The sequence below is a fragment of the Camelus dromedarius genome, chromosome 14 (genome assembly GCF_036321535.1).
Source record: "Camelus dromedarius isolate mCamDro1 chromosome 14, mCamDro1.pat, whole genome shotgun sequence".
Lineage (NCBI taxonomy): Eukaryota > Metazoa > Chordata > Mammalia > Artiodactyla > Camelidae > Camelus > Camelus dromedarius.
The window spans coordinates 18218194-18246175 of record NC_087449.1 but is presented as its reverse complement, the minus strand read 5'-3'; the positions used below and the strand labels follow the sequence as shown (position 1 = coordinate 18246175).

General features: G+C 40.0%; 1 protein-coding gene and 1 long non-coding RNA gene across 6 annotated transcripts in view; one reads left to right on the top strand and one right to left on the bottom strand.

Moving 5' to 3' along the window:
* Positions 1-16080, bottom strand: part of PTGER3 (prostaglandin E receptor 3) — an 85675-nt gene extending 69595 nt beyond the window's left edge. For 4 of the 5 annotated variants that reach the window (XM_031465382.2, XM_064493452.1, XM_010989028.3 and 1 more), the window contains exon 1: positions 15114-16080. In XM_031465382.2, coding sequence (XP_031321242.1) covers positions 15114-16007 — 894 coding nt within the window. In that variant the 5' untranslated portion in view covers positions 16008-16080. Of the gene's footprint in view, positions 1-13418; positions 14737-15113 lie in introns of those variants that run through there. The other variant, XM_031465386.2, reaches the window with a different exon arrangement.
* On the top strand, positions 15935-25946 carry LOC135322867 (uncharacterized). The gene is made up of 5 exons (XR_010383791.1): positions 15935-16019; positions 16626-16857; positions 17290-17457; positions 20247-22978; positions 23115-25946. It is a non-coding gene; the product is annotated as an uncharacterized LOC135322867 (long non-coding RNA).
* The last annotated feature ends 2036 nt before the right edge of the window (positions 25947-27982 follow it).

The window sequence follows — 27982 nt, the reverse complement described above, 5'->3', positions numbered from 1 at the left end:
TCTCTAAATAAATCTACCTTCACTCAACGGTGGCTCGCACTTAAATTCTTTCCTGCGTGAAGCCAAGGACCCACACTTGGCGGGGCACGTCCCAGGGGCTCAACTGAGACCTGGAACACGGCCCTCCTCACGCCCCACATCCGTTTTCCTGCATTAGTACTAGTAGTGTCCTGGGGAAGATTTCATAAACTAAATAGGAATAATTTGTAATTATCTTAGGGACTTTTGTTGATTTCATTTTAAAACCTATATTTGATGTAACTATTTTTAAGAACGGCTTTGCAGAAATTAGTGAATGGATATTACTGGGATTTGGGAATATACACTCCCCATTGAACCAGAACAGCTTTGTTTTTATCTGTTTCTCAAAAGATACTTATTGAAATAGTTTCCCCAGCTAAAACATTTGGAATAATACTGGTCTAATGAAGCTTTGTCTAAAAAAAAATAACTCAGGCCACAAATGTAAGCAACATGTATGCTTTTAAGTTTTACAGTAAGCATATTTTTTTAGAAAGTAAAAAGAAACATGTAGAATTTATTATAGTATATATCAAACATTATTTTGACATAATCAATATAAAAATTATCAATGAGATATATTACATTCTTTTTGTACATAATCATCAAAATCTGACATGTATTTTATACTTTTATCTCAATTTGGAGTAATCACATTTCAAGTGTCCAACAACCACACGTGGCTTGTAGCTGCCATATTGGACAGTGCAGTCTAGGGCTTTATACTTTTTGACGGCCTATAATCTCTCAATTCAACTGCATAGGTATCATCACTGTAGTGGCCATATATTGGCTATCTACCCCACATCCATTCTCCCATCTCCCCTTCTCAACAGCACATCTATTTTCATTGGAGCCTGAGTGCTTCAGGGTTGACCCGATCCCTATTACCGAAGTGTTTGTATCACGGATGATGATATGACCCCGTGCAAAGCAATGAGCTACAAGAGGACGTTTCCCAAGGACATCTGGGGACAGTTTCTTCACTTTTAGGAGAGAAAAACACAGCTTCTCTCTCCTGCTGGAGGTGAAATAGGAAGTATGTCCTAGCAACCATCCTACCACCCAAGGGGAGCAAGCCACAGACAGAACGAGGGCAACACCACACACCACAAAAGATGAGGCAAGCTTCAGTCCTTGATGACGATGCTGGGATTCTGGCTTCATCAAGTCTGAAGGCTGCCCCAATTCTGGGTCTGCAGTTATGCTTTTCTATTCTGAAGGCACCATATTACGCCATCGCCAGTAACCATCGAGGGCAATATAAATAAACTGAAACTTTTGAGCATCCTTTGAAGCATTGTTTTCCCCTTTCTTTGTTCGTTTTACTGCTTCCTTATTGTTGCTAAAACTCTTCATTGTTTAATTGTGGTGCCCAGGGGACCTTCCCAAACATCCTTCTGTTTCTTTCTTTTTGGATGCGAGGGATTAGAGCAGCTGTTTTCCAGGGCTTCTACTCGCTGCTTCTACTTAACTTCCCTTTAACTTTACAAAACCAAGGCTGTGTCGCCCATCCTTGTCTATCCTAAATGTATTTTTCAGTCTTTCTGAGAATTTTTATTACCAACAACAATGTGGAAGCAATAAAAGTTAACAAAGGGAAAGGTGTAATGTCTTTTTAAATGTTCACAGTTTTACTGTATAAATTAATACCGTTATTCATTGGATACAAGCTGCATTGGTGGCTTTGGAAACACAAACATTTGGGTTTGATTTGCTCAATACCATTTACCAAGTATGATCCTTGAAGCAAGTTCCTTACCCAGCAAAATTTTAAAAAAATGATAAAATAAAATGAAATAAAATGGATAGATAAGTATCTTTTATCTCAAAAAAGTTATGTGCAGATTAAAACCACGTAATATACTTAAAACTCTTAAGGTCAAATTTAAACCTCAATTTTCTGATTCCAGATTTAGTGTCCTTTTCAGTTTATTACAACTTCATCTCTTCATGCATTTCAATCATTTATTGAGTAGCTACTATGGGCCAGAAAGATTTATAGACAAATATGGTAAGATCTCTGCTCTTAAGCAGTTTACAGTTTACAGTGAATCAGGCAAATAAATGGATATGAACAGGAGGGAGGCCATCTAGTTTAGCGGTCACTACATAGGATATAAAGTCAGACAAATCTGGATCCGAAGGTCAGCTCCACTTTTTGTTAACTTTGTGACCTTGGGAATGTTACTTAACACCTCAAAACCAATTTCCTCATCTGAAAAAGGAGATCACGGTATCCCCTCATAGTGTTGTTGACAGAAGGAAATGAGATTATGTCTGTGAAATGCTTAGCTCAATGTCTGTTGTAAAGTAAGCGTTTGTCTACTATGGGGAACCACCCTCATTGTCATAATAAATATTATGACAACTGTAAGAGAAATATATACAAGATCTTGTGTTAACTCACAGCAAAAAAGAATGCGACAATGAATATACATAAGTTCATGGATAACTGAAAAATTGTGCTCTACACTGGAATTTGACACAACATTGTAAACTGACTATAACTCAATAAAAAATGTAATAAAAATATTATGACAACTGTAACTATAACTGTGCATGATTAGTGAAGAGGGCATGCGCAGGCGCTCTGGCGTATAGAAGAGGGGCATTTAAATCAGTTTCCAGTCCCCTAAAACAGCAGGCACCCCTGGAGAGTTCTGAATTACACTCTTAAATGTGAAAACGTCTACACACGTCTAAGTGTGAAGCTGTGTGCGTCAGTCGAGGGACCGCATGTTGATTCTATGACTGCAGACGGTGCTGAGGAGGAATGGAAAATGGGTAGTAAGTGTGGCCAAATCCAAGATCTTAAGGATTAAACTAAGCAATCTGAAGCCTTTTAATCTGGGTGAGAGGGTGCTGGATAGAAACACGCCTGAATTCCATGATACGGAGTCACTGTGAACACGGAGGTTCACTAAGGCTCTTTTCCTTCTCAATAATTATAAGGAAAAAAAAAAGATGAAAGCAGGTTTGCAAGAATCCCAATTGCACTGTATCATGCTAAAAGTTTTAAAACTGTCAAAACAAATTTTCTAATTTTGACTGTGGTCAAACACGTTCCCACTAAGCAAAGAGAACTCAATAAACAGTTTTATTTGTTTTATAAATAGTTTAGTAAAAAGAATAATATTTGTGAATTGTGCTGGCTGAAAAATGTGTGCCTAGGCAAGCTTCACCCCTGTTTGCAAGTGATCTAAGCCTGAAGAGACAGACAGAACCGGACGAAGCTGATGCCGCCCCTTTACAGGAAACACCTCCTAAACTGCAGGGATCACGCTGACTGGAATCCTGTAACAGTTTGTTGTAGGACAAGCAAAATTCTTGTCACTTCTACAGGGACTTTCACAGAGTGTTCTCTAGAAAGCCAACCTCCTAAAAAAGCTAATCAATTAATGAATTAATGAATCAACAAAGATTCTGCAAGAAATATTTAATCACTGTAATTATGTGACCCGGGCAGTTCCTGTTCTAATCAGACTAATTGTTCTCAATCAGTTTGTTCTTTTTTGTATGACATTTTTGATGAAGTAATTCAAAAATATTTTAGTAAACTATTAAAGAAGAGACAGATCCTATGAAACAGAGCATTGCAGCATGAAAAGCCTGGCTTCTACCAACTTCTAGGGGTAGGACTGGGGAGAGTTGTATGATCATTTGAATTTTATTCTGTGCAACTGGAGAATGGCGATAAAAAAATACTGATTTTTTTTGATACAACTGATAAACTGTTGTAAGATTAAATTAGATAATGTGTATAAGACAGTTCTCAAGTACTTGCACGCAGTAGGCATTCAGTCAGTATGTCCTTCTGTTTTGTGGGTCTCTTCAGCTTCCTCTCCACCAGGCTTGCTGCCACTCCAACTTCCCAAAAAGTGTCACACACACACACACACACACACACACACACACACACACACACGAGGACTTGAAAGACACAACATTACTGTCATAATGTTTCTAAGGGTGAATTAGATGGTAGCAATGAATCCCCACCTTTTATTATTAATACCCCGATTTTAAAGACCATTTTTTATGTGTTCCAGGTAGGAGAGAAATCCCAGCACTTACTTCCCACTATCACTCGCTACTTCAGAAACGACTTGCTGCTGGTGCCTGATCCTGCTTCTAGTAACCCCGTGATACAACCAGGGGACAAAAGACCCAAGCTAAAGCCGTCAGGTTCGCCCCCAGGGCTCTGAGTCTTGAGAGAGTGACACACAGAGTGAGGAAGTGTGCAGACGTCGAGTTCATCCCAGCAGCGCACAGCAAACTGTCCTGCAGCAGGACATTGACAGAGTGGCCTGACGCTCAGCCTCCAGAACAGCCTGGGTCCCACCTGTCTTCTCCGGACGCTGTGGGTGAGCTCCCAACATCTTTTCACATATGCCCTTTGGGCTGGGAGTGAGACTCTGTTGCTTGTGACCAAGAATCGAGTTTAGGGAGAAGACTAGAGCTCTGAATTCAGAGGATATTACCATGCTTCCTGAAATTGATCCACAGCAGAATTTAATTAGAAATTGATGTTAGAGGAAAAAAAATCAAAATGTTTCCTAATATCTTTTATAGAACAAAAGCTAAGAAATTAAGAAATTTACTTCTAGATCCAGGCAAATCCTTAGTCTACTCTTGGAGGAAATTACTACCATTAAATACATTCAAAAATACGCCACCCAGCATGTTGGCCATTAGCACATCTACTGATTTATAAAGAGAAAGTTGCCAGATTAACATCAAACCCAGACCTTGATTCACCCTTTATGAAAAAATCGAGAGAACTTTTTTCTTCTCTGGTTGCCTCACTAGGGGGTTGATGGTATGTCTGTAAGCTTTCAGAGCCTTACACAGCTACCTTTGTTCCACTGTATACCTCACATTACACTCTGAACTCACTTCTGGAAAGTTCTCCAAGCCTAAATCTTTAATCATAGCTTAACAGAACTCACAATAGTCTCTGCAGATGAATCTGGGTCCTGAGACTTTGTGTCATGTCTTTCCTGTATTTAGAAAACAAAAAATAATAATAAAGAAGGAAAGAAGAAGGGAGGAAGGGAGGAAGGAAGGAAGGAAGGAAAAGTGGGTGAGTCTGGAAAAATGCTTGCCTCTAAGAAAATTCTTTGTGCCCCTTGAAAAACAACAAATTTCCTGTAAGTAAAGATATTCAGACAGAGCTTGGACAATTTCACCAAGAATATTCTAGAAAGAGTTCAAAATTTAGATGAGTTGTTTTATTAAATGACTTAATGAACTGAGAGATTTTATGTCAGGCCTCTTACTCTACAAATTTGGAGCAGAAGTACAGACAAGCAACACAACTTGCCCAGGATGAAAGACAAATTCCTATTTCTAATCTCCAAGGCGATTTACCCACAGACTCCTTCCTCCCTCAGCCCTCAGTCCCTATTTGACTCATAATGTTTCTTGACATTCTCAAGTATATTTCAGCCAAAACAGATTTGCTTACCATTCCTAGCACACCTGGCTCAATGTTTTCCCTCTGTGCTTCTGCACAGACTCCCACCCCTACTGGCAATTCTATGCCAGGCTCCCTCCCTCTCTTCTTCTAAATTGCTTTTAAAGCAACACTCAAGGAAAAAAGTTCTTCCTTATTAATGTCTCTACATTGCCCTCTGACTTCAGTACTCAAGGGCTCTGATGCCTCATTTTTTTTAATTCATAAGGCAATCTAAATGATCGTCTTAACACAGAAGGCAGATCAAATCACTCCCTCAAAGCTGTTTAGTTGCCTTCCACCATACTTACGATAAAAATCTAAACCCCCAAACAAAAATGAGAAGGTTCTGTATGGTTCTGCGTACCTCCCTAGGTTTCCCTTAAAGGTACTCTCCCTTTTGCTAACCTATGCATCTATCTGGTCTTCTTTAAGTTCCTCTGATGTTTCCAGCTCTTTCCTACACAGATGCCTTCACAAGCTGCTCTCTCCTCCTCAAAATGTCATCTTTCAAGATTCGTCATAAATGACACTTTCTTAGGGAGGCCCTCCTTAATCACCCCCATATCCGCCAATGCATCAAGAGAAGGTCCTCTCTGACACTTTCCCAAAGTCCCTTTTTCTTGCCCTCCTAACACACCCATTATTTTAGTGATATATGTAAGGGGATGCCAGAAGCTGCCCACTACTTCTCTATTCAGGTGGGCAGAGCAAATCACAGTGACACAGAGGTTACAGAAGTAAGAAACATTTACTTTGGTAAATGTAAAATGAGTAGGTTTACATAGTGGAAATGTGTGTGGTCCCACAAAAGAAAATCAATAGAACACTCATGGTATTCATTGCTGGTCACTTGGGAAGAGGCAGACCATCATGCTTTCTCGGGGAAAAAAAAAGATCAAGAAATGTAACCTCCTCTCCCAAGATCTGAAGCCATGAAACTCAGAGCAGAGCGACTTTGGCTACATTTGGTAGAGGGAAAAGACATGGAAAGGCTTTATAAAGAAAAAAAATGCACCAAAGAGAAGGACAAACTTCTCTTTGAAGTGAGGAGGTGATCTGAGTACAACCCAGAGCCTCAGGACCCACGGGGGAGTGCTGGTTCCAGACAGTATGGGCCTGAGGCAGCAGCTCTCTGGGTCCTTAGACACTAGCACAGCGGTCATGCTCCAGGGAATTACTGCTGGGCTTCATGGCTGAAGTTACGGGTGTGAATTAATGTGCCCTTGAATGATGGCATCTGAGTACAGACCAGCTACAGCCTGGACGGGCTCCATCAGGGCTTCATAGCAGTGGACCAGCACTGCCCTTCTGCCCAGACTAGGCCAACCTGCAGCAAGCAGCTGCGCCCTGTGGCCATGAGAGCAACCGTGGTAAGGACCCATCAGAGTGGGTACATTTGTTCATCATTGGAATGATGGTTTCTTCACTGTCAGTCTACCTTAGGGGCTGGAAAGCTTCATGGAAGAAGCTAGCAAGTCTGTTTGGCTTACTCTCAAGACTACCAAGTACAGCACAGACTGTACCCTGCTCTACAAGGAGTGACAATCACGTAGAATCTAGTGTGGATAGCGCCCCCTAGAGCTAGGTAACCGCCAACACAACCACTCACCAGAGTGGCAAGCACTTAGCAAACACTAAGTATTTATAGAATAATTGCATAAAAGGATGCATGATCTACTCTTTCCACTTGCATACACTTCTGTGACTTTCCTAAGAAGTCTTTGGGTACTTTCCTCCACGCATGTAATATAGTATGTCCAAAAAGGGACGACTTTATCTATTTTGAGCCACAGGAAGTCAGAGCCAAAAGAAAGGTTAGAGTGATCATTGTTTTATCTTACCGATGAGGAAACGGAAAACCAGAAAGAGTGACTTTTATCATGTGATAGAAAAGCTAAGACAAGAACCCTCGTCTCTTTGCCATCCAGTGCCTTATTCTCTCTATGACCCTCACCCACTTCTTCAGTCACTCTCTTTTGTTCTTCTTAGGAAACAGAGCCAGATGCTCACTAACTGCCACTTGTGCCTTAGGACTGTCGAGGCACTTGTCTACTTAGGGGAAGACAGATGTGTGTGCTCCTGACTCAAACAGGGTGGCTGGTAGCAGGATGTTATCAGGGAAATTTCATACATCGAGACCACAGTGAAAGCTCCCTTTTACTGTCTGGTGAATTCCCCCAAACACATCATATCTTTCATAATCTCTCTTTCAGCATTTTCAGCATTAACCACATACTTCTTTTCCCAAATCCATGAATCACACTAACAGCAGCATATTCTCAACCACAGAAAAGGGCGCATTAAGTATTCAGAAAGAAGGACAAAAAGATAGATCAAATCTACTTTCAGGAAATATCAAAGGGTTAGCAAAAAGTTTTTTTTTAAACTCATACTTGATTTTTATTGGGTCAATAATTGCTTAGAATAAATAGGTTTCCAGCTCCAACTTGGCCTTTTGTCTTTGTATTACCGAGATTTTTAAAAATAGCAGTGTTATTTGGTGCTTATATTACATGACTCTTACCTAAATTAGTAGCTAATTTTCTTCTTTCCAACAGAATTAAAGTATGAAAAATCAAGCCTCCTCTTCTATCTCTGCCACCATCTTTCATTTTTAGATTTATGGTCCTCAAATGCTTATCATAAAAATCAGGAGCAGCAAAATAATACATAGATTTTGAATAAGTGCCAAGATCAGCCACTGAAATGTCCTTGGAAATGTTACCCAAGAGGCTGCCTGGGAGGGCCCCTGGCTGGGAAAATCACACTCTGTGCTCTTCACAGACTGTAATAATCTTAATGCCTTGTCAGGACCTGGTCTCCCTGTGAGGCAGTTTACAACTCTGTGTTTCTCACACTTTGGTCTGATTTACGGCTCGTGTAAACTCACTTCTGGGCTGTGAATCCCTGGTGGAGATTTGTGCATTCCTGAACCACTGTGAAGAGATGAGGACAACCGAGGCCCAGTCTCCGCCCTTAAGGAGCCTGCAGAATGACCTGACCTAGGACAGCCGCTAAAATGCACAACTACCCCATCTCAAACCTTTATATGAGGACAGGTCTGAGCACACAGAGGAATCCTTGACTGGAAAGGCGAGGGACACATTCTAGCCCCGTGGCAGAGCACGAGGTGGTGGTCACTCCTGCAGGTAGAAGGGAAGGGCGAGTTGGGAGCCAGCGTGTTTAGGTTTGGAGGGTTAACTGGCAGCAGCCCTGAGGGGAAAGGATTCCAGAGCTGAGAGAACACAGAGAGCAACGATGCCAGGGGAGGGCAGGAGGGATGAATTATAATAGCTTGTAAAAATTTATGCCCCATTTTTCTTACTTTATTTTTTTCTGGAAAGCTACATTCTCTACCACATTTTTTTTTATCCCCAGTTAACTGTAACTAATAAAGCTGTGAAACATCACTTGTCTCTTTTCTCCAGTTTCCTGGGAGTCAGGTCTATCTGAACACAAGAAGTCCACATGAGCCTCCAGTAAAACATCATAGTAGTATTCCTAACATGGGAGAAATAGTCCTGATTATTCTCATATACCTTTCTCTTGGTTTTCATTACAATTCTGTGAAATAGGCTAAGTTGGTATTTTTATTTTTGTTTTACAGAAAACGAAAATAGTTCACAAAGATATTGAGTAAAGTTTCTAAGGTCACACTATTAATTACGTATGTCACTGGGACTAGACACTGTCTTCTGATTTACATGCTCAGATATTTAATCAATAAGAATGTATTGATTATACTTGTATGGCAGGTAATTATGATAGTTCCAAGGAAAAAAAATGCAGAGGATGGTTACTGTACCTGTGCTCAGGAGGTCAATTAACCAATATGTCCAGTGAAGTGTGACTCAGACCAAGACAGAAAAATGCAAGGTAGGTGCTGCGGGACCAAAAGGGCTGGAGAACCCAAGCAAGCCTAGAGAGGACCAAGGAAGGCTGCTAACTAAGGAAGTGACTGCTAACTTGAGATCTCTGCCAGTTCAAGAGGGGTGACTGCTCTCCAGCTCTTCTGAATGACTGAGGGGTGAAGTGTGAGGCGGGAAGATGGAGAAAGAAGTGTTCTGAGTAAAGAGAGCAGAGTCACCGAGAATTTCCATCCACAGTGCCGCTCCTCTCTGTGTGTGTGCCTCACTCCCCTTAAAGAAGTTGCATGCTGTCCAACTGCCATGTCTGTGTAAGAATGAATTACTGTGTTTACTGTAAAATGTTGATCTATACTTGGGAGAAAAGGTGTAAGAGGACTCCCAAGAAGAGTTAGGCTCTTAGTTTGCTTACCTTTTTAAATCTACGATAATTGGAATTTTCTAGGGAAAAGGGGGACTTGAGGGGCCAAATAGTAATCCTCAAGAAGCATAGCGGGAATTGAAACACAAACTTCTTACTTCCCTCTATGAGAAGGAATTGAGGGAAAAGGGGGGAGTCAGAGTGTGACTTGCAGAATTTTGCAGATCTTGAGTTGTGAGGCATGAATGGGATGAATGTGGAACACTGGTGGGTTGTAAAAATGCTACACGTATGTAAGGCATTTCAGGGAGGACTCTGCCCCCTGCTTCCCTGCATGGCACGGCCAGGACTAAAAACTGAAACACGACACCCAGTGCCCCTCACTACCAGCTCTCAGCTCCCTCATACAATCGAATCATCAGTCATGCCTGCAGTGCATATCCCTGAGTGTTATTCCCAGAAAACTGACCCTATGGAAACTTTCATAATTGAGTTATTGACCTCTAGAGCTTTTTCAAAAGAGAAAGGTCAATGAATCACAATTATGCCCCAACTCGAAACCATGTGAATTTCTTCAGATATGACGGCTTAAGAACTGTTTAATTCTTGGCTCTCTCTGATAAACTCAAAAAAAAAAAAAATCTGCATTTTTAAGCCCTGATTTATCTCATTAATTTTCAAGTGATACTGGCTTCTGGATGTATAATTTAGAAGATCTGTCATCTCCCTATGTACCACGTCCAAAAGCTCTAGTCCCTCAGGAGCTCCCATCCTTACAAAAAACAGTTGACCAGCAGTCTCCTTTCCAGATTTCTTACTCTGGTTCATTGAACCATGATTCTCCCAAATAAGAGAATCTGAGGATGACAAGTGGAAAAAGACCTTAGAGATCTATCAGCCCTACTTTTGCGCTTTGCAGATAAGCAGATACATTACATGCCAGGTTTCTACTACCAGGACTAGAACTCCCGGCCTCTAAGCTGAACAAACAAATCAACAACAAAAAATTAAAAATAAGCTCACTATATATAAAAATCAATTTCAAAGAATCTCTTCTGTGTAACACAGGGAACTATATTCAATATCTTTTAAGAACCTATAATGAAAAAGAATATGAAAACAACTATATGTATGTATATTCATGACTGGGACACTGTGCTGTACACCAGAGACTGACACATTGTAACTGACTATACTTCAATGAAAACAAACAAACAGACAAACACAGGGTCAGATATCTTGAATTAGAAATCTGGTTCTAATCTTTATACTTCAGTTCTTCATCTGCATAATGTAGTGGCAATCTTATGGCCTGAGGTAACGCATGTGAAAAGATTTACCACAATGAACAGGACATAGTAGATGTGTAAGAAATGTTTGTTGATTCAATCATTCCTTAACTCCACCATTTCTAATAGCATTAGTTCTCGGTTATCTTTCCTCCTGTGACTCATCTCTTCCCATGATCTCTCCCCTTAGGCCTTACCCGACTTGCAGAAGCAAGTCCTATCTGACCTCACTTTCCCATTTTCCAGTCCAAGTCTATCTACACATTACAGTGCTGCCAATCTTTTTAAAACTCTTTCTCCTATTCAAAAAGCCCGAAGAGAGGCTCTATTTCCTACTGGCAAAAGAACACAGTCCTTATCCTGCATTCATCCTAATGACCTCAATCTGGCCCCAGGAACCTTTTCAAACCATTCTTCTCATGGTTCTAAAGTGCACCCTCTGTTCTCAACAGCTGGGTTCCTGGACACATGCGCTGTCAGCTGTGCGGTCAAGTTAAGCCATCCCACCTCTTCTTGCAAGTCTACTCTGACAAATTCAGATGAACTCTCTTCCCAGAGCCAAGGGAATTATTAATTACATCCTATCTTGTGTTGTCCTTGAATTGTTTCACTCATAGATGTAGGAATTCTGCTTCTCTGAACAGATTATAACTCTTTGACTAGTTTTAAATAAGTCTACTTAATACCCCTTTCACAGTGCTTAAAATGTATTGCAATAAGCTCAAAAAAAGTAAAGAATTTTGAATAATCTCAATTCTTATAGAAAGAAATTATGGAAGATTCTCCCTATAATGTTGATTTATATGTCTCACCATTTTCCCTGAAGCAACAACCTGAACAGGGCAAAATTTTACAGGCAGAGAAAATTAGCAATTTAATAACACTTTTTTATACAATAGAGCAGCATTACTTCTGTAAAATAGTCTATTGCATATGTTTATCACATGTAGTATATTTATGACAAATTTCGTTTGTCAAAATATATCAGTGATTCCTGAAATTTAAAAAACATTCCATCTGTATTGCGAGATCGTATCTCCTTGAATTGAAGCATCTCTGTTGGCATCCGTGGACATTGAGCAGGAGATTTGCTCGTTCAAGATTAAAGGCAAAAGTTTCTAAGGCTACTTTTATCCAGTTCCAAAGCTGTAGATGAGAAACTTTGTTCCTCATGCCTTTCTTTTCACAATGTTGATAGTTAGCTTTACTAGTTTGAAGGTAGCTACAGTGTTAGCTACATCTACCTGTTTGGGGAGTGTGAGGTTTACAAAAGTACAAAATGTGATCACGGTTTCCTCTGAACAACACCCTCAGGTTATTTCTGTGGAAACTTGGCTCTTCTGTCAAACAACTGGACTATTTGGTGAGTGTAGTTCATAAAAAATATAATAATAAGTCAAACAGATGACACTGTTGAGTCAACTGGCTGATTCCAACAGAAACTGATGCCTCACAGAAATATCCACGAAGAATTGCAGATCATCGATCATGGTAACATCATTTCCCACTGTATTCTCACTTAATTTCACAGCTGCTATTTTATTTTACAAGTTTCTAGGAAAACAAAAAGTAAAAAAAGCTTTTTTTTTTTGTACCATAAATAAATGTCTAAGTATTTACATAGCAGGAATTTGTAACAGTTGGGATATTTTCTTACTATGGTATCTCTTGTCTGCTAACTTTTTCAGCAGTGACAACTGAATATTATTACAGTCACGATAGTCTTCAAAGATAAGACATACTCAGGGTCCTTTTAAGTAAGGAGTTTGGATAATTTGATCAGTATCCTGTGCCCAATTTAGAAAAGGCTAATAGGGAATCTGCATTTTATAGTTAGGATGAAGGTGTGAAAAACAATCTCTCACTTCAACATTCATACATTGAAAATTCAATTCACTAAGCTCTAGTGTTTTCATTCTTATAATTCCCTAACCTATGAAGAAAGTAGTTTTGCCAGTTTCTTTCCTTTGAAATAATTCCAACTTTGTACTGTCGATCTTTCTGAAGATAGTGGGAGATTTAATTTCAGTGGTGTACAAAAGAGAAGATAAAACAACTCCCTTAGCTTAAAAAAATACGCAGTTAAGAAACCATGAATTTCTCCTCTTTGATACAATCACATGTTCAATTTAAAGTTTAATGCTTTTATGAGAACTGAATCAATAAAATGCTGCAAGCCAATAAATATTTTTAAATGCAGATTTTAACTGAAAGCAAGTAAAGTAAGTTCCAAATACAGTCTTTCTTAAGATTAAGAGAGTGAGTTTGATGATCCTAGGTTACAGTTTTCAGAGCTCATCTAAAGTTTTCCTAAGGCCACCATGCTCATGGTATTGGAATCAATGTTTTGAAATAAAAAACACACTACGTATTTTCTCTGTCACTAGAAAAAAGGAAAAGTCTGGATAACTGCATGAGTAAGCATTTTATTCATATGATTTACTTTTCTAGGATGTACAGAGTATAGATACAAAGAGTATGATAGAACAGACTCAAACATGTGGGACTCAAAGGACCATGGTGAAAAATTCAGAGACTCTGCTGGCCTTTAAGGTTATGTTAAGTATTACACTTTAGGACAGTGCTTATTATTTAGGACTTTCCCCCTTCTGTTTGACCACTTTCCCTTGTAAACATAAATATGTCTTAAATGGGTGCTGGTTTTGATAAGCCCTGGTCATGACATCAGCCTGAGTTCTAGCTCCTGGAATGCAGAACTGAGACGGAACAACAATTTGTGGGCAGTGAGGTCCTAACATAACTTTCCTTGTCATCGCATGTTACTGACTGGGAGCCAAAACTCCTGCTCTAAATATACTACCCAGTTAAATGCAGATACTGTGGAATAGCTATGTTGTCAAATGCAAGGGAGGGTGGGATGGAAAAGGGAACTAGGGTTCTGTTATAAAATACCAGGGATTTAAAAGTATACATGGTGCACAACAATGTTAATGTACTTAACACCACTTAACTACACTTACAAGTGGTTAAAATAGTAAGTTTTATGTGATGTATATTTTACTATGACTGAAAAAGAAAAACCATACGTGGGTGGGTTCTGAAAACTGTGCCATAGGTTTCAGGAGCTTTCCACATCTGTCTAAGACATTTTCAGGTCCAATACGTAATCTGTTACAACACTGTCACAGTGACCAGACCACTCTTTCAGCAACATCTCCTTTAAGCCAGGCTGCTTGGGGCCTAAAAAAAGCACCCATTCATCAGGAATTAGTAAACAGCACTTACACAAATGTCTAGCTAAAAGTACCGCAGAGGAAAATCTGGAAAGCACAATGTAAGAGCAGGTGTTAAACAAGCAGCATGTGGAAACATCACTTGCTCTCGGGCTGAGGTCCCTGTGAGGAGCTGGAAAGTGCAGAAACCTCTACCTGCTAGACCAGAATTGGCCTTACCGCAGCCTGGTGGGGTTGCCACAAGGACTAGCAAAGCTGGCTCAAAGACAGTTACCAGATCTCAAGGGCCCACTGGCTGACTGTGGGTTCAAGCACTTCCTAGAGGCTGCAGCAGCATCCCAAACGGCTGAGGCTGGCGGAGCGGCAGGATACTTTCCACTTCACAGCCTCCGGTCAGGAGCGAGCCTGCAAGGAAGGCGAGAGCAGGCTGCGCCTGGAGAGGTCGCAGTGGCTTAGAGGCTGCAAGACCGCTGTGCCTGTCTGCGGTGGGTCACAGGTAAAGCACTTCTGCAGACTGAGAACTGACTGCATGTGCGAGAGGTATCTGAAATAAGGAGAAAACCCAGAGCGCCGGGCTACAGTTATGCTCCCAAGGCACCCCGGGGAAACCTCCATTTCTGCACAAGCCCTGAAACGACACCTCGGTATCCTCTTAACTCTCTCCGATTAGACTGTGAGCAGACTTGTAGTCTCCATGTGTGCACGATCAGAGACTATTGCGACGCCTGGCAGCTGGAAGGGACTCAGCAAGTAACTGAGGAATTCAACTCTGAAGCCGCGACCAATATAGCGCAGGCAGAGACCTCTCCAAAGTTCTGTGCTTGCAAACACAACCCAGCAGGCGCTGCCACTTCCAGTAGTCTCCACTGCCCACCAGCGCGCACGCCCACTCCGAACTCCCCATACCCTGGAACTACCTACCAGCAACGGCGACCAGCAGACCGACAGCACGCACATGATCCCCGTAAGCTGGATAGCCGTCTCGGTCGTGATCCGACCCCACTGGGCGCTGGACTGCGACGCCGTGGGCTTGGCCCGGCAGCGGGACACCAGGGCCTTAATGGTGGCCAGGTTGCAGGCGAAGGTGACGGCCAGCGCTGAGAGACCCAGGAAGGCAAAGGCGGAAGCGAAGAAAATGTTGCCCCATTTCCTCGGGGAGCTAGTCCCGTTGCCCCCCGTCCCGGTGGTAATGAAGCACCACGTCCCGGGCCACTGGATGGTGTACTGGCCCACGCCCAGCACCGGTAGCAGGGCGAAGGCGAGCACGGCCAGCCACACGCCCAGCAGCACCGCCCGGGTGGCGCTCGTCTTCATGTGGCTGGAGTACCAGTGCGGCGCCCGGATGGCCAGCGCCCGCTCGACGGCCATGGCGCTGGCGATGAAGAGCGAGGAGAGCCCAAAGACGGTCATGGTCAGGCCGAAGAAGGTGCACAGACTCCCCGTCGGGTCGAGCTGCTCCCAGCGCTGGTGGGACAGGTACAGCACGATGACCACCGGGCTGGTGAGCAGCTGTCCGACCAGGTCGGTGAGCGCTAGCCAGCCGATGCACAGCAGGAACGACTTCTTGCGCTTGCTCTCCCTGCGCCGGTAGCTCTGCGACACGAGCAGCATGGCCAGCGCGTTGCCCGCGAAGCCGGTGATCAGCATGGTTATCGAGAAGGCTACGGACACCGAGCCGCAATCCTCGCCCGGCCCCGAGGGGCGCGTGAGGTTGCCCCGCGCCTCGGAGGAGCTCTCGGGCGCCCACATGCCCGGGTAGGAGTGGTTGAGGCGCATGCAGAAAGGGGCGCTCCCGTGGCCCCGGGTCTCCTTCATGTTGTCTTCGAGGTGAGGAGGGGACGGCGCCCTGAGAGCAGCAAAGGGAGCCAGCAGACGGGGCGCGGGTAGCGGCGGCGGCTGTCGGTGGCGACCCGGGCTGGGGCTGAGGCTGGGGCCGCGGCTGGGCTGCCCTCCATGATGCGGGGCGCAGCCGCCACCTCACTTCGCCACTTCGGTGGCGGCGGCGCGGGGGCTTTCAAGCCACGCAGGCAGCCGCGCCGTCGGCTCCGAGAAGCGTCCAGCTCCGAGGCGTGCGGAGCCACCCGGCCCCTTCTATAAGCCTGAGGGGGCGGGGCGCCCTGGGTGTGGGCCAAAGTGCGGTGGGAGGAGGATGCAGAAGCCACTGAGCGCCTCCTCTGGCTGCTGCGTGACCACTGCCGGGGCCGCCGGGGCTGGGAAAAATAAACCCAGGAGGACTCCTCTCGAAATGCCCCAGCTCCTGGCCGGACCGGACGCCCATCCAGGCCGTCCTGCCCGGCTCCGCGCGGTCTCCGGTTCTCTGCCAGAGGCGCGTCCTTAGGCGGCGGGGGCTAAATTGTCTCACTGGGCTACTCGACCTCAGGCGAGTTGCGAAGGCGGACCTGAGCGCCCTCCCTCTTCCTTCTCGATCCACAGACGCTTGTGCCAGGACCAGACCCTCCTCCTGAAGCTCTTTTGTAACCCTGGCAAGTGTAACTCACCTGACCCTGAGCAATCAAGGCAAACCACTCTCCTACCGCGTAGATGAGCATGAACACTTCCGCCTTTCTACTTCGGGACTCCAGAATGGTCATGGGCAGGCCAAGGTCCTCTGTCCTCAGGGGCGCAGTGAAACTATAAAACGAACAGTGCCTCGAGACTTAAGCGAGTAAGTATAGGGAAACAAAATAAAATCGGATGGTCAAATTCAAAAATAAAGAAATTCCAACTATCCCCCCCCCCCCCCAATATTCCTCTTCCTTAAATTTTTTTTTTCTTTAAGTCCGCTGGGGCAAAAGTGTCTAGGGGCAGGTGGCGGCTACTCGTTACCTCACTACGTCACTATTTCACTAGCTCTTCTGCGGCTGCCTTCCTGCCTCTGGGAGCTGGAATGAGAGGAGGCGGGGTGGGGGGGAAGACGCAAGCTTTTATAAAGCCGCCAACCATCTTTCTCCACCCCTTCCCCATTCCTATGAAATTCGGACTGGAAGCTGTGTTTAGATGCTATGAAGGTCTTCACATTTAGTGATAATGGGCATAAGTGCCTTTTATCAAGCCAATATTTTATATGTTTTCACAACCACTTTCCCATTTTTTTCAGACATCCTTCAAGATCCTGTTGCTATTATTACTCCCCTTTTAAAGTGAGATAACTTAAGGTTCCATGAAGTTAAAAGATGTGCCGAAGTCTTGCATCAGTTTTCCAGTCTCCGTCTTCTTATCTGAAGCACAGTGTTCTTTACGTGGATACCGTAACCACTCTCCACAGGTGAAAATCAATGGTTAGACCAACTGTTCTCAGATATAGGGAGGGCCTGGTTTTTCTGCCACTTCATCTTGTCCAAGAAATGAAAGGATTTTTTAAATGATTTACAAACTTCATTTTTCCTCATATTTAAGAAGTTAGACCTAATCATATAGCACTATGAAGACCATTTCTCAGACTTCAGCTTGACTTTCAGAGCAAGCCTTGGTCAGTTCTTTGTCTTTCCTAGCTTAGCTGATATCCTTACAGGGTGTTAAGTGAGTGGTAGGAGATGAGAATGGAAGTATGTTCCCCTGAGTTCTTTCTTTCTGTGCTGTTGTTTTGAAAAAAATATCATTATGGGTTATATAGTTTTTAAAGGAGAAAAAAAAGTAACTTAAATTCTATTTTAACAGCATGCCTTAATCACATCACTTTCATTTTAATTTGTGTTTTGCTGTTCACATTTTTTTGTACTTTTGAATTTCATTTCTCTTTTAAAATGTCATGTTTCTATTGAGAACAACGGCTAGGAAGGAACAGTGAAATGGTTTACTTTTAAAATCTTTCTCCAAACCTTTGTCTTATTAGTTTTAATTACTTTCAAACCGATACTTGGGGAAATGTCGTTTGAAAAGTACAATAATTTTGATGATATTCTTAGATACAAGCTTTACCCAAAGCATTGGGGTAGAAGTACATATCAAAATTTAGTGTTATAGCAATACAATTTTAGTGTAACTATATTTTATCTTAAAATATAAAACTTTTCATGATTCATACAGCAAAGAAACAAAGCTGATCTCTATATCAAAAAGTATTCTCATTTTTATTTGTGATTATTTGACCTCTTTGAAACTGTTGTTTCTCCCCTTGCAGTACAAGCCAGTTAGACTTCCTAAAAGTTCCAAGCATAAGGACATATTGTATCCAAGAATGAACGTTATCCTCTTTTACTCACCTCCACACCAATGCGTTATAGGTGCTGCATTTCAGATCTTTTGTGTAACATTTTCCTCCTTTCAGTGTTTTGATTCGTCCTATTCTAAGGTGTCTGCTTTGTAGCTATTCACTTTGTAAACAAGTAATTTGGGGGATCTGAGGAATCACACAATAGAAGGCTGGCAGTTGGATTCGGATTGGCGCTTTTTGGTGTTAGAGCAGAAGTAAACTGTATTGTGTTGGCCTGAAACACTAGCACCCTCTAGTGACCAAAAGGTTGGTAACATGCTGTACAATTTCTAAACGACAAATAACATGCTTTGCTTGGGGACCTCTGATATCTTTTGTAGAGGTCTAACTCATTAATACATAACTGTGGTCATTTTTTCTTTCTCTGAGTGTCTGCTTAATAAATAGACCAGTGAGGATTAAAGTTATAGAGTCAGATAATTGAAAGACCACATATTCGAAAACTTTGTTTAGTTAAAATAAGTATTCACCCCTTATATATTTTTAATTGAATCTATGTCTTAGAAATGATTTTAATTCACAAATTGAATTATACCCCTCTTGTATCTTACATTTAAAAATTCGTAACATATATCAATACTTAGCTAGTGTTGATGAATTTATTCTATTTACTTCTACTGAACTTCTATTAAAAAATTTTAAAATTGACATGAATTTACAAAAAAAGATTAATAGTTTCACAGAATCAGGCTCTTGATTACCTCAAAATACCTGCAATTCTTATTCCCTGGAGTAAACTACTAATTTCAGCATGTTTCTTAGTCATTCATTCAATAAATACTCAGCATCTACTTTATGTCAGACACTATGCTAGTCGTTAGGGATACAAAAGAAACACACAAAAGTCTCTACATTTATGGAGTTCATATTTTAGTGTGAAACTCCTGATTTTTTTGACCCAAAATAACAAAAGAATGCTAATCTCAATGGCTTTTGTGATTTGCCATGGAGGTAAGATCTTATAAAATCCCAATTTTAAAAACAATGTACAGTTTTCATGAAAAACTGGAAAAAATGTACAGTTTTTATGATCAAATAAGATCTATCTCAAGAACCCAAGGTAGATTTAGCACTCAAATATTAATATAATTAACATTTCAACAAAATAAAGGAGGTGCTTTAAGTCTTTTCCAAATTAAACATCTGGGTTCACTGAGTCGCTATTGACTCCCTTTTCTCCAAACTTTTCTTCCTGTTTCTTTATATATATGCCTACTAGTTTTTAATTGAAAACTGGACATTGAAGTTCATATACTGTGGTGACTACAGATTCCATTTTTCTCCCCTGAGGATTATTGACTGGTGGAGGTGGGGTGGGGGTGGGGTTCTTTTGACAGTTAATGCGCCTGGATTCAAAAATGCCAACTTTTTCTCTCCTGTGATGCGCGGCTGTTGCTGTCTCTGCTCTGTTCTCATGGTTTTCGTGGCTGCTCTTTCAGGCTGGTTTCTTGTGACCTGATCTACCCTAATTTTTGGTCAGTAATTTTTTTGGTCAGTCGGTGATGGGGATCATCCCCTCTGTTGCTCCTCTAATTTCCAGCTCTTCCGCCAGCTTCAGGCTATGCCCTGATATTTCAAGCTTGTAAAACTACAGCTTTCTGCCACCCAAGGTGCACACAGTGGGGAATGTGATCATTTAAGCAAAGCATCAAAGTCCTGGATATAGTCTTGATCAGTTGTTCTTACTAGATTCTTCTCTGGTCCCTGCTTGCATTTCCACCAGGTTTCAGGGGGATTCCCTCATTCATGCATAGTTTGTGTCAGATGTAGATTTGGGCAGAAGTTCTAGTTCATTTCCTCCTGTGGTTCTCATTGCCTGGATTTCCTATTTAAATTTGCAGTGGTTTTTCTCGCCTTGAACTCCTATCTCTGGCACTTTTTGCCGATAAGGTTGCAATTTCTCCACCGCTATCTACCATGATATAGTCATGAGGATTGGGCATCACTCCAGTTCAAAAGGCCAGTAGGTATTAATTCTTACCCCTTTCAGTTACAGTTTTTTGAGATTAATTTTTCTCCCATTTCTGTATGCTTCTGAATGCTTCTGGTGAATTTAAATCATTCTTTTAAATTTTTAAGTAGACTTTTATAATTGTTATCTACAGGGCGGTGTAATATTGGCATAAAGATACACATACAGTTCAACGGAATAGTACACTAAGATAGATTAAATAAACTATTTCATTGAACAGTACGTGTATCTTTATACAGATATGTAGCTAGATATCTGTTATATATGTACAGATGGATAGAGGTATAAAGATACATAAACAGACGTGTAGTTACAAAGATATATATACACACATACATACATAAATACAAATTCAATTAATATTCAGCAAAGTTGCTAAGGTAATTCAATAGAGAAATGCCTTTTCAACAAATGGTGCTGGAAAAATTGGATACCTGTATGCAAATAAAAATGAACATAAACCTTATCCCACACCACACACAAAATGGATCATACATTAAATGTTATTACATTTAATCTTAAAATGATAAATCTTCTAGATTAAAACAGGAGAAAAATCCTTGTGATTTCTTTACCGTCTCATCGTTACTGGAGGCATTCTTGTAACTTGTTTTTTTGTCTTTTGTTTTTAAACTTCAAACAATACGTGCATAGAAATTCTTCACAATCTTCCTAAATACCAAGAATAATCTAACAAATTCTTTCTGAATGTTTGGATTATTTATAATGTTTGCTATAAGCAGCAGTAGTACAATAACATTCTTGTACAGATTGGGTGTGTATTTGTGGGGCTTATTTTTACGTGACAAATCCTTAGATGTGGACTCCTATACACTGATGGGTCCCAAATTTATATCTACAGCTAATACTCCTCCTTTGAATTCCAGCCTCATATATCCGATTGACTATTTGTCATACCATTTGGATAGCCCATTGACACCTCGATATGTTCAAATGGAACTTCAAATTTTCTTCCCCACTCCTGGTTCTACCTGAGTCTTCCTCGTTGATGTATATAATACTACCATCCACCTACTCAAGCTAGAAATCCAATGGCCATCCTTGAGTCTTTTTTTCCATTATCTCTGTCTTCCAATACATCATCCAGTTATATTAATTCTAATTCCGAAATATATCTCATATACATTCACTTGTCTCCATCTCCACAGCTACCACCCTGGCTGAGGTCACTAACATCGTCTACCTAATCTACAACAATTGTTTTTACTTGCCTTGATTTTATCATTTTAAATTATGTTTAAACAGTATAATAAAATAAGCAAAAGAAAAAAGTTTAAACAGCATTTAGATTACATTTTAAATGGTTAACAATATCTTCTACACCTCTCCTTATTTTCACTCCCAAATCAACCACTATAAACAGGTTGGGGTGTATTCTTTCAGATTTTTCTTTATGCTAAAAGATATAATCACTCAAAATACATGAGTTCCTGCTTTTCTGTTTGCCAGCCCTATATACTATCGCTGTTTAAAAGACTTACAATCTGAGTGAAATATATTTTGCTGTTAATTTGTGTATCCCTAACTCATGAAGTTAAATCCGTTTTTACAAATCTATTAATTAGCTTTCTCTTTGATTAACTGATCTTCGTGCCTTTTCTATTAGATTATTATTATGCTATTAATTTGCAGGAACTCTTTGGATAGAGATACTGCCTGTTTCCCATTTTCCTACCTCATCATTTCTGTTTTTACTTTTTTTGTCATGTATATTACCATATGCAAAAAATTCATTCAGAAAAATGTTCATCTTTTTCTTTGTTTTTTAGGATTGCTGCTTAAGAAAGTTAAGGTTTCTTCTTCCTAATTCCTACACCCAAGTAACATTTTGGAATATTTTTGCTTTAATATGCATATATTTAACCAAATAGTTTTAAATTTTTACATTTTAGCAAATAGTAATGAAGTGAAAGTTTAACTTTGTTTTCTGATGGATTATCGTATGGATAATTAGCACCATTTATTAAGTAAGTCATAATTCCTCTCTTAATTGAAATACCATTTTGTCATATATTAAATTTCTATATAGCTTAGAATCTAGATCTTGTTTTCTAAACATCATTCTCCAATAATAATGACCAGGAGTCTCTGGAGGAATGGATGATTTATGGCTGTGGCAGGGAAAATACAAGATGAGCTTAGAGCATTTTGTATTACCAAAAATTAAAGAGATGTTCAAAAGACAAAAGAATGATGATATGTTAAAGAGACACAGGAGCCAACCTGAAAGAATTCCCAATGTCCAACTGCAACAATTTGAACAACAAAATATATAATATTGAATATAATCCAAATATAAAATATACATAAGCCCATACTGATGTAAATTATTGAGTAAATAGATGGGAAAGTAGCAGCAAACCTCTGTAATATTTATAGATACTCCCCCCTCCAGAAAGTGATGCATAATCCCCCTCCTCCCTTGATGGTATGCTTGACTTCATGACTTTCATGTATGTATTGCATTTTGCTTTATTGAGCTTCACAGATACTGCCTTTTCTACAGATTGAAGGTTGGTGGCAACCCCGCATTGTCAGAGAATGCTTAGTATTTTTTAACAAGAGTACTTTAAAATTAAGGTATGTACTTTTTTTTTGAAATAAGGATATTACACACTTTATAGACTATAATATAGTATAAACATAACTTTTATATGCACTGGGAAACCAAAAAATTCATGTGACTTGTTTTCCTCTGATATTCGCTCTCTTACAGTGTGGCCTGGAACCAAAACTGCAGTAACTCTGGGTATGCCTGTACTTCCAAAGAACACAGTATGAAAAGAAAAAACAAAACAGTACCTTTACAAAGGAGAAATCTGGCACACACTGTCTTAACCAAGTGATGGTTAACATCACCAGCAATGTCATAAAGGTATTTTGCACCTCCATTGGTATGGTGTGATAAGGAGGGCACTTTACTCCTGTAGTACTTTATCCAAAACCCATAACCCCAGTCTAATCACGAAAAAAAAAAAGTCATAAACCCCCCAGTGAGGGTCATTCTACAGGATACCTGGCCAGTAATCAAGATTGTTAAAGTCATGAAAAACAAGGATGAGAAACTGTTACAGACCAGAAGAAAATGAGACCTCACTATGTGTAATGTATTACCCTCTACTGGGTCCTGGAAAAGAGAGAGGACACTAGTGGAAAAACGGGTGGAATTCAAAGAAAATCTGGAGTGAACAGTATTGTGTGAATATTGGTTTCTTGGTTTTTACAAATGTGTTATGGTAATGCAAGATATTAACAATGTAGGGGCATATGGGAACTCTGTTATCATCTTTGCAAGTTTTCTATATATCCAAAATTATTCCCCAAATGAAGTTATTTAAAATTCCTATATAGGCATGTATCCTTTTCTATATGTCCTTATTTTGTTCCACTAAGTTATTTCTATTTCTAGGTGAGTACTATTTTGTTTTGAGGTATAACATTCATACAGTGAAGTGCAAAATCTTAATTGTATAGAAGTGATTTTTTTTAAAACATACACACAGTTGTAACTACCATCCAGATTTATATATATACAATTTTAGCAACTTCTGTTTCTTGTGCCCCAACTCAGTCAATAACCAGCACCGTGCCCCAGGAGGTAATCACTGTCTTGACTTCTATCACAATAGCTAAACATCTGTTCTTGAACATCATATAAATGGAGCCATACAGTATGTACTTGTGTCCTAGGTAGTGTATTTCCATAAATGTTCCATGTGCATTTGAAAAGAACATGTATTCTATTATTAGGTAGGGTGTTCTATGAGTATCAATTAGGTCAAGTTGACTGTTTTGCAAGTTTTTATCTCTTGATTTTCCTACCTACTGTACAAACATTGAGAAGAGTCTAATCTCTAATCATGGATTTCCCTATTTTTGTCATGCAATACTATCCATCTTTTGCTTCATATATTTTGAAGACTAATACATATACGTTATGCTTTTGTGATCAAATGACATTATGAAATGATATTCTTTATCCCTAGTATCCTCTGCTCTCAAATCTACTTTTCTGAAATATTACCAGTCCAGTTTTCTTTTATTTTTTCATCCTTTAACATTTAACCTATTTGTGTCTTTATGTTTACAGTGGGTTTCTTTTAAGAGCATAAAGATCTTGCATTATCCAGTGTTGACAATCACTACTTCATAATTTGGGGTGTTTGATCAGTTATATCTAACGCAATCATTGACGTGGTTGAGTTTAAACCTACATGCCTATTTGTTTTCTGTCACATTTCTTCTTTCTGCCTCCTGTGTGGAGTATTTGTGACTCCCCTCTTTAAGCATATGTAACATCTTGGTTAGGTTCAGTGGTTGTTTTTATAGCACATATCTTATCAGACCACCTTCAAGAGATGTACACCAGTTCCGTGTATAACCACCTTGCAGTAGTGCACTTCCATTTCTCGCCTCTTGACCTGAGCTATTTTTGCTGTGTATTTTACTTGTATATAAGTCTCACAAATGTATTTGCTTTAAAGTCAATTACCTTTTAAAGAGATTTAATTAGTAAGAAAAAACCTATTTAGCCATGTAGCACTTTCTGTGCTATTAGTGTAGACCCAATTTTCATGTTTTCTTCCACCAAAATATCTTTTTAATACTTTTTAATTAGATATGTTGTGAATTTCATCAGCTTTTGAGTAGCTGAAAAGTTGGTTATTTTTATATTTTTGAAAGAGTAAATACAGAACAGGCTGATAGTGATTTTCAGTACTTTTAAAGATACTGCACGACCCTCCAGTTTGCATTGCTTCTGACAGTGCTAGCCATCATTCTTACCATTGTTTCTGTATAAACGTCTTTTTCTCTGGCTGTTTTTTTTTCTTCATCACAGGCTTTAAGCAATTTGATTAAGAACAGTTTTGCTCTGATTTTCTTCATTTCTGTTTATATCTTGATATGGAATACTTGGTGAAAAGAATTTAAACTCAAGGACTTAAAAGGATTTAAACTCATTTTCTTATTAACTGGGAAAAATACTGAAATAACTACAAGTGAAATGTCCCAATCTTCTCTCAGCGCATTTTCCATCCTAGGATTTAGTACAGGTGCTACAGCACCGAGTATGTAGCCGGAGAAGCATTTATGTGGTCTTTTTTTTTTTTTTCTAGTAGAGAATGAATTAAACACTTTTTGACTTTTCCTTTTTGGTGATTCCAATGTATTAATAACAGTGTAACATAGGGCAATGCAATTTTGTAATTCCAATCACACCATTTACAAAGGTGCAACTATTTCATATTCTCTAATCATGGTCACTAGTTTTCACATCAACATTCTTAAGCTCTAACAGCCATTTTTCAAATTACAAGAAGGCAGATTTATCTTCCCTGCTTGGAATTCTGATGTGAAGTATTAAGTCAAAGAGGTAAAGTCACTAAGAGGATTAATATAATGAAAACTTATCAGACTTGTTTCATCCAAAACAGTTCCATTCTATAGGTTTTTCATTTCAATGAGCAAAGAAATAACTCATAAGTTACACATTTTTTCTAATAAATGTACAAATCATTTTTGCCAATAAACTTCACTGGTACAGTTATCAATATTCTATGCTATTTTCTTCTATTAAAAGCTTTTAAGGCCTTAAAACAACCATACTTATTAAATATGGTTTAACTAGTACATCATATGCTTACTGTTCTAAAGGCCTAAGTAAATTTGTAAGATGGCATTGTAATACACACTAAACTATTTTGAACTCAGTATTACTTGCTCCTACACCAGAAGAGTAAGGCTAATTTTTAAACTTATTGCTTATTTTGCAAATGATGCACCCCACTGCACTTAGTTTAAGAATCATACACTCTAAAGGAACTCGTTACCAATTCCTAATTAACCTAATTAACCAATTAGGTTAATACTTTTGCAGAGACATACTAGGAACAACAGAATCATTCAGCAAATGCTCTGGAAAACCCACTAAATGCCAGACAGGACTGGAGGCCAGATGGCTATTTAGGAGGCAACTGCAACATCTTAGCCCGTAAACCAAAGCAGTGGCAAGCGTAGTGGAGCAGTGTGGGTTGGAAGGCTAAGAATTGTTCTAGGTAAATCCAATTTGGTTTGGAGTGGGGAGGCAAACGAAATCTAAGAGGATTCCCATGTTACTGATAACGCCATTTATCAATGTGAAATACATGAGTTTTGATGGACTAGTCTGGGGAGAATTTAGATACAGTGAAATTAACATTTAAAAGGAGATATACAAGTAGGTAGAGAAACAGATCTGGTGCTATAGAAAGGAGGGTATACACATTTAAGGATTAGTATACATGAAATATTTGAAGACATAGGTGGAGGGTAAAATTAACAGCCAACATTTGCTGTATACTTGTGTGCAAGGCATAAAGAGTATGTCCAAGATCATGCAGGTGCCATGAAGTAAAAATTCAAATCTGGCTCTTTGACTCCAGAACATAGATAAGAATCAAGTATCACTGCCGTATCTACCACTAGGGTCACACCCATTAAACCGAACTTTACTTCATGTTACATCCAAGCTGGGGGTACTCGGCCTTTGATGATGGCACAGATAACAGGTTACAGGAGCTTCATTTTGGGGGTGGGACAGAACTTTCTGCTCTGAGTGCAACACTAAGATCTCGCTCTCTTTTTTGCTTTCTAAATGTTTTTTCATTCAACCAATCACTTATTGAAGCTTAAACTGAAAATTCAATTACTAAACAGTCATTCACAATCAGGTGAATTCATCTTCAGTGAGGAACACTAAGGTTTGTAACTCATTGTTTTCAGGCAGTGTTCAGTGTGGTCCAGTTCACTTCCGACAGCATTAGTATGAGGTTCTTTCTTTCCCCAAGGTTTCTCACAACCACATTATTTCTGATCCCCTAAAAACATAACCAAATCTTGAGGCTTCACAAATTAACTCACCTTATTATTCATCAATAAACTTGTCTTTCAAGACTGCTCAAGTCAATTCCTTAGGAGTTTTGCCTTTTCATTCAGACAAGGCTGATTTTCTTTCCACTTTCACAGATTTCTACCGTGAAGTCTAAGAGCATTCCCACCAGGCTGAGGTTTTGGGAAAGTGGCTGTCCTACATATTTATTTTAGCTTCAAATTCAGGTCTTCTCCTTTCCCTGAATAATGCTATATGGCATTTTTCTTACATATACTTTAATCACTCATTAATGTACTTAAGAAGTTGCCCACTTATTACTTTTCTTATGATGTTACCTTTTATTTTGCTAAATACAGACACTTGGGAACTGTTGCTTACTACATGTTTATCTCTTGTTATCTGTGTGCAATGCTACAACAGCCTTTATCCCCCTGTAAGAATCCATTTGGTTCGGTGTGACTGGAAAAAGTGTGTTTACTGTTAACTCAGTGACTATAAACTTGACTCTAACAACATCTGGATTCATCCTTCCTGATACTGTAATTAACTGTCAAGGCTCCAATTTAAGGCTGAAGATCCTCCCATCAGCACCACCACCAAGGCCCAGATTCTATTCCCTCACCTACCTGATGATACACCTCCCTCTCCCAACAATTCTTCCTCCCCTTTCTCCATCATCTACCTTCCATTCCACTTAAGAACAGAAGCATGTC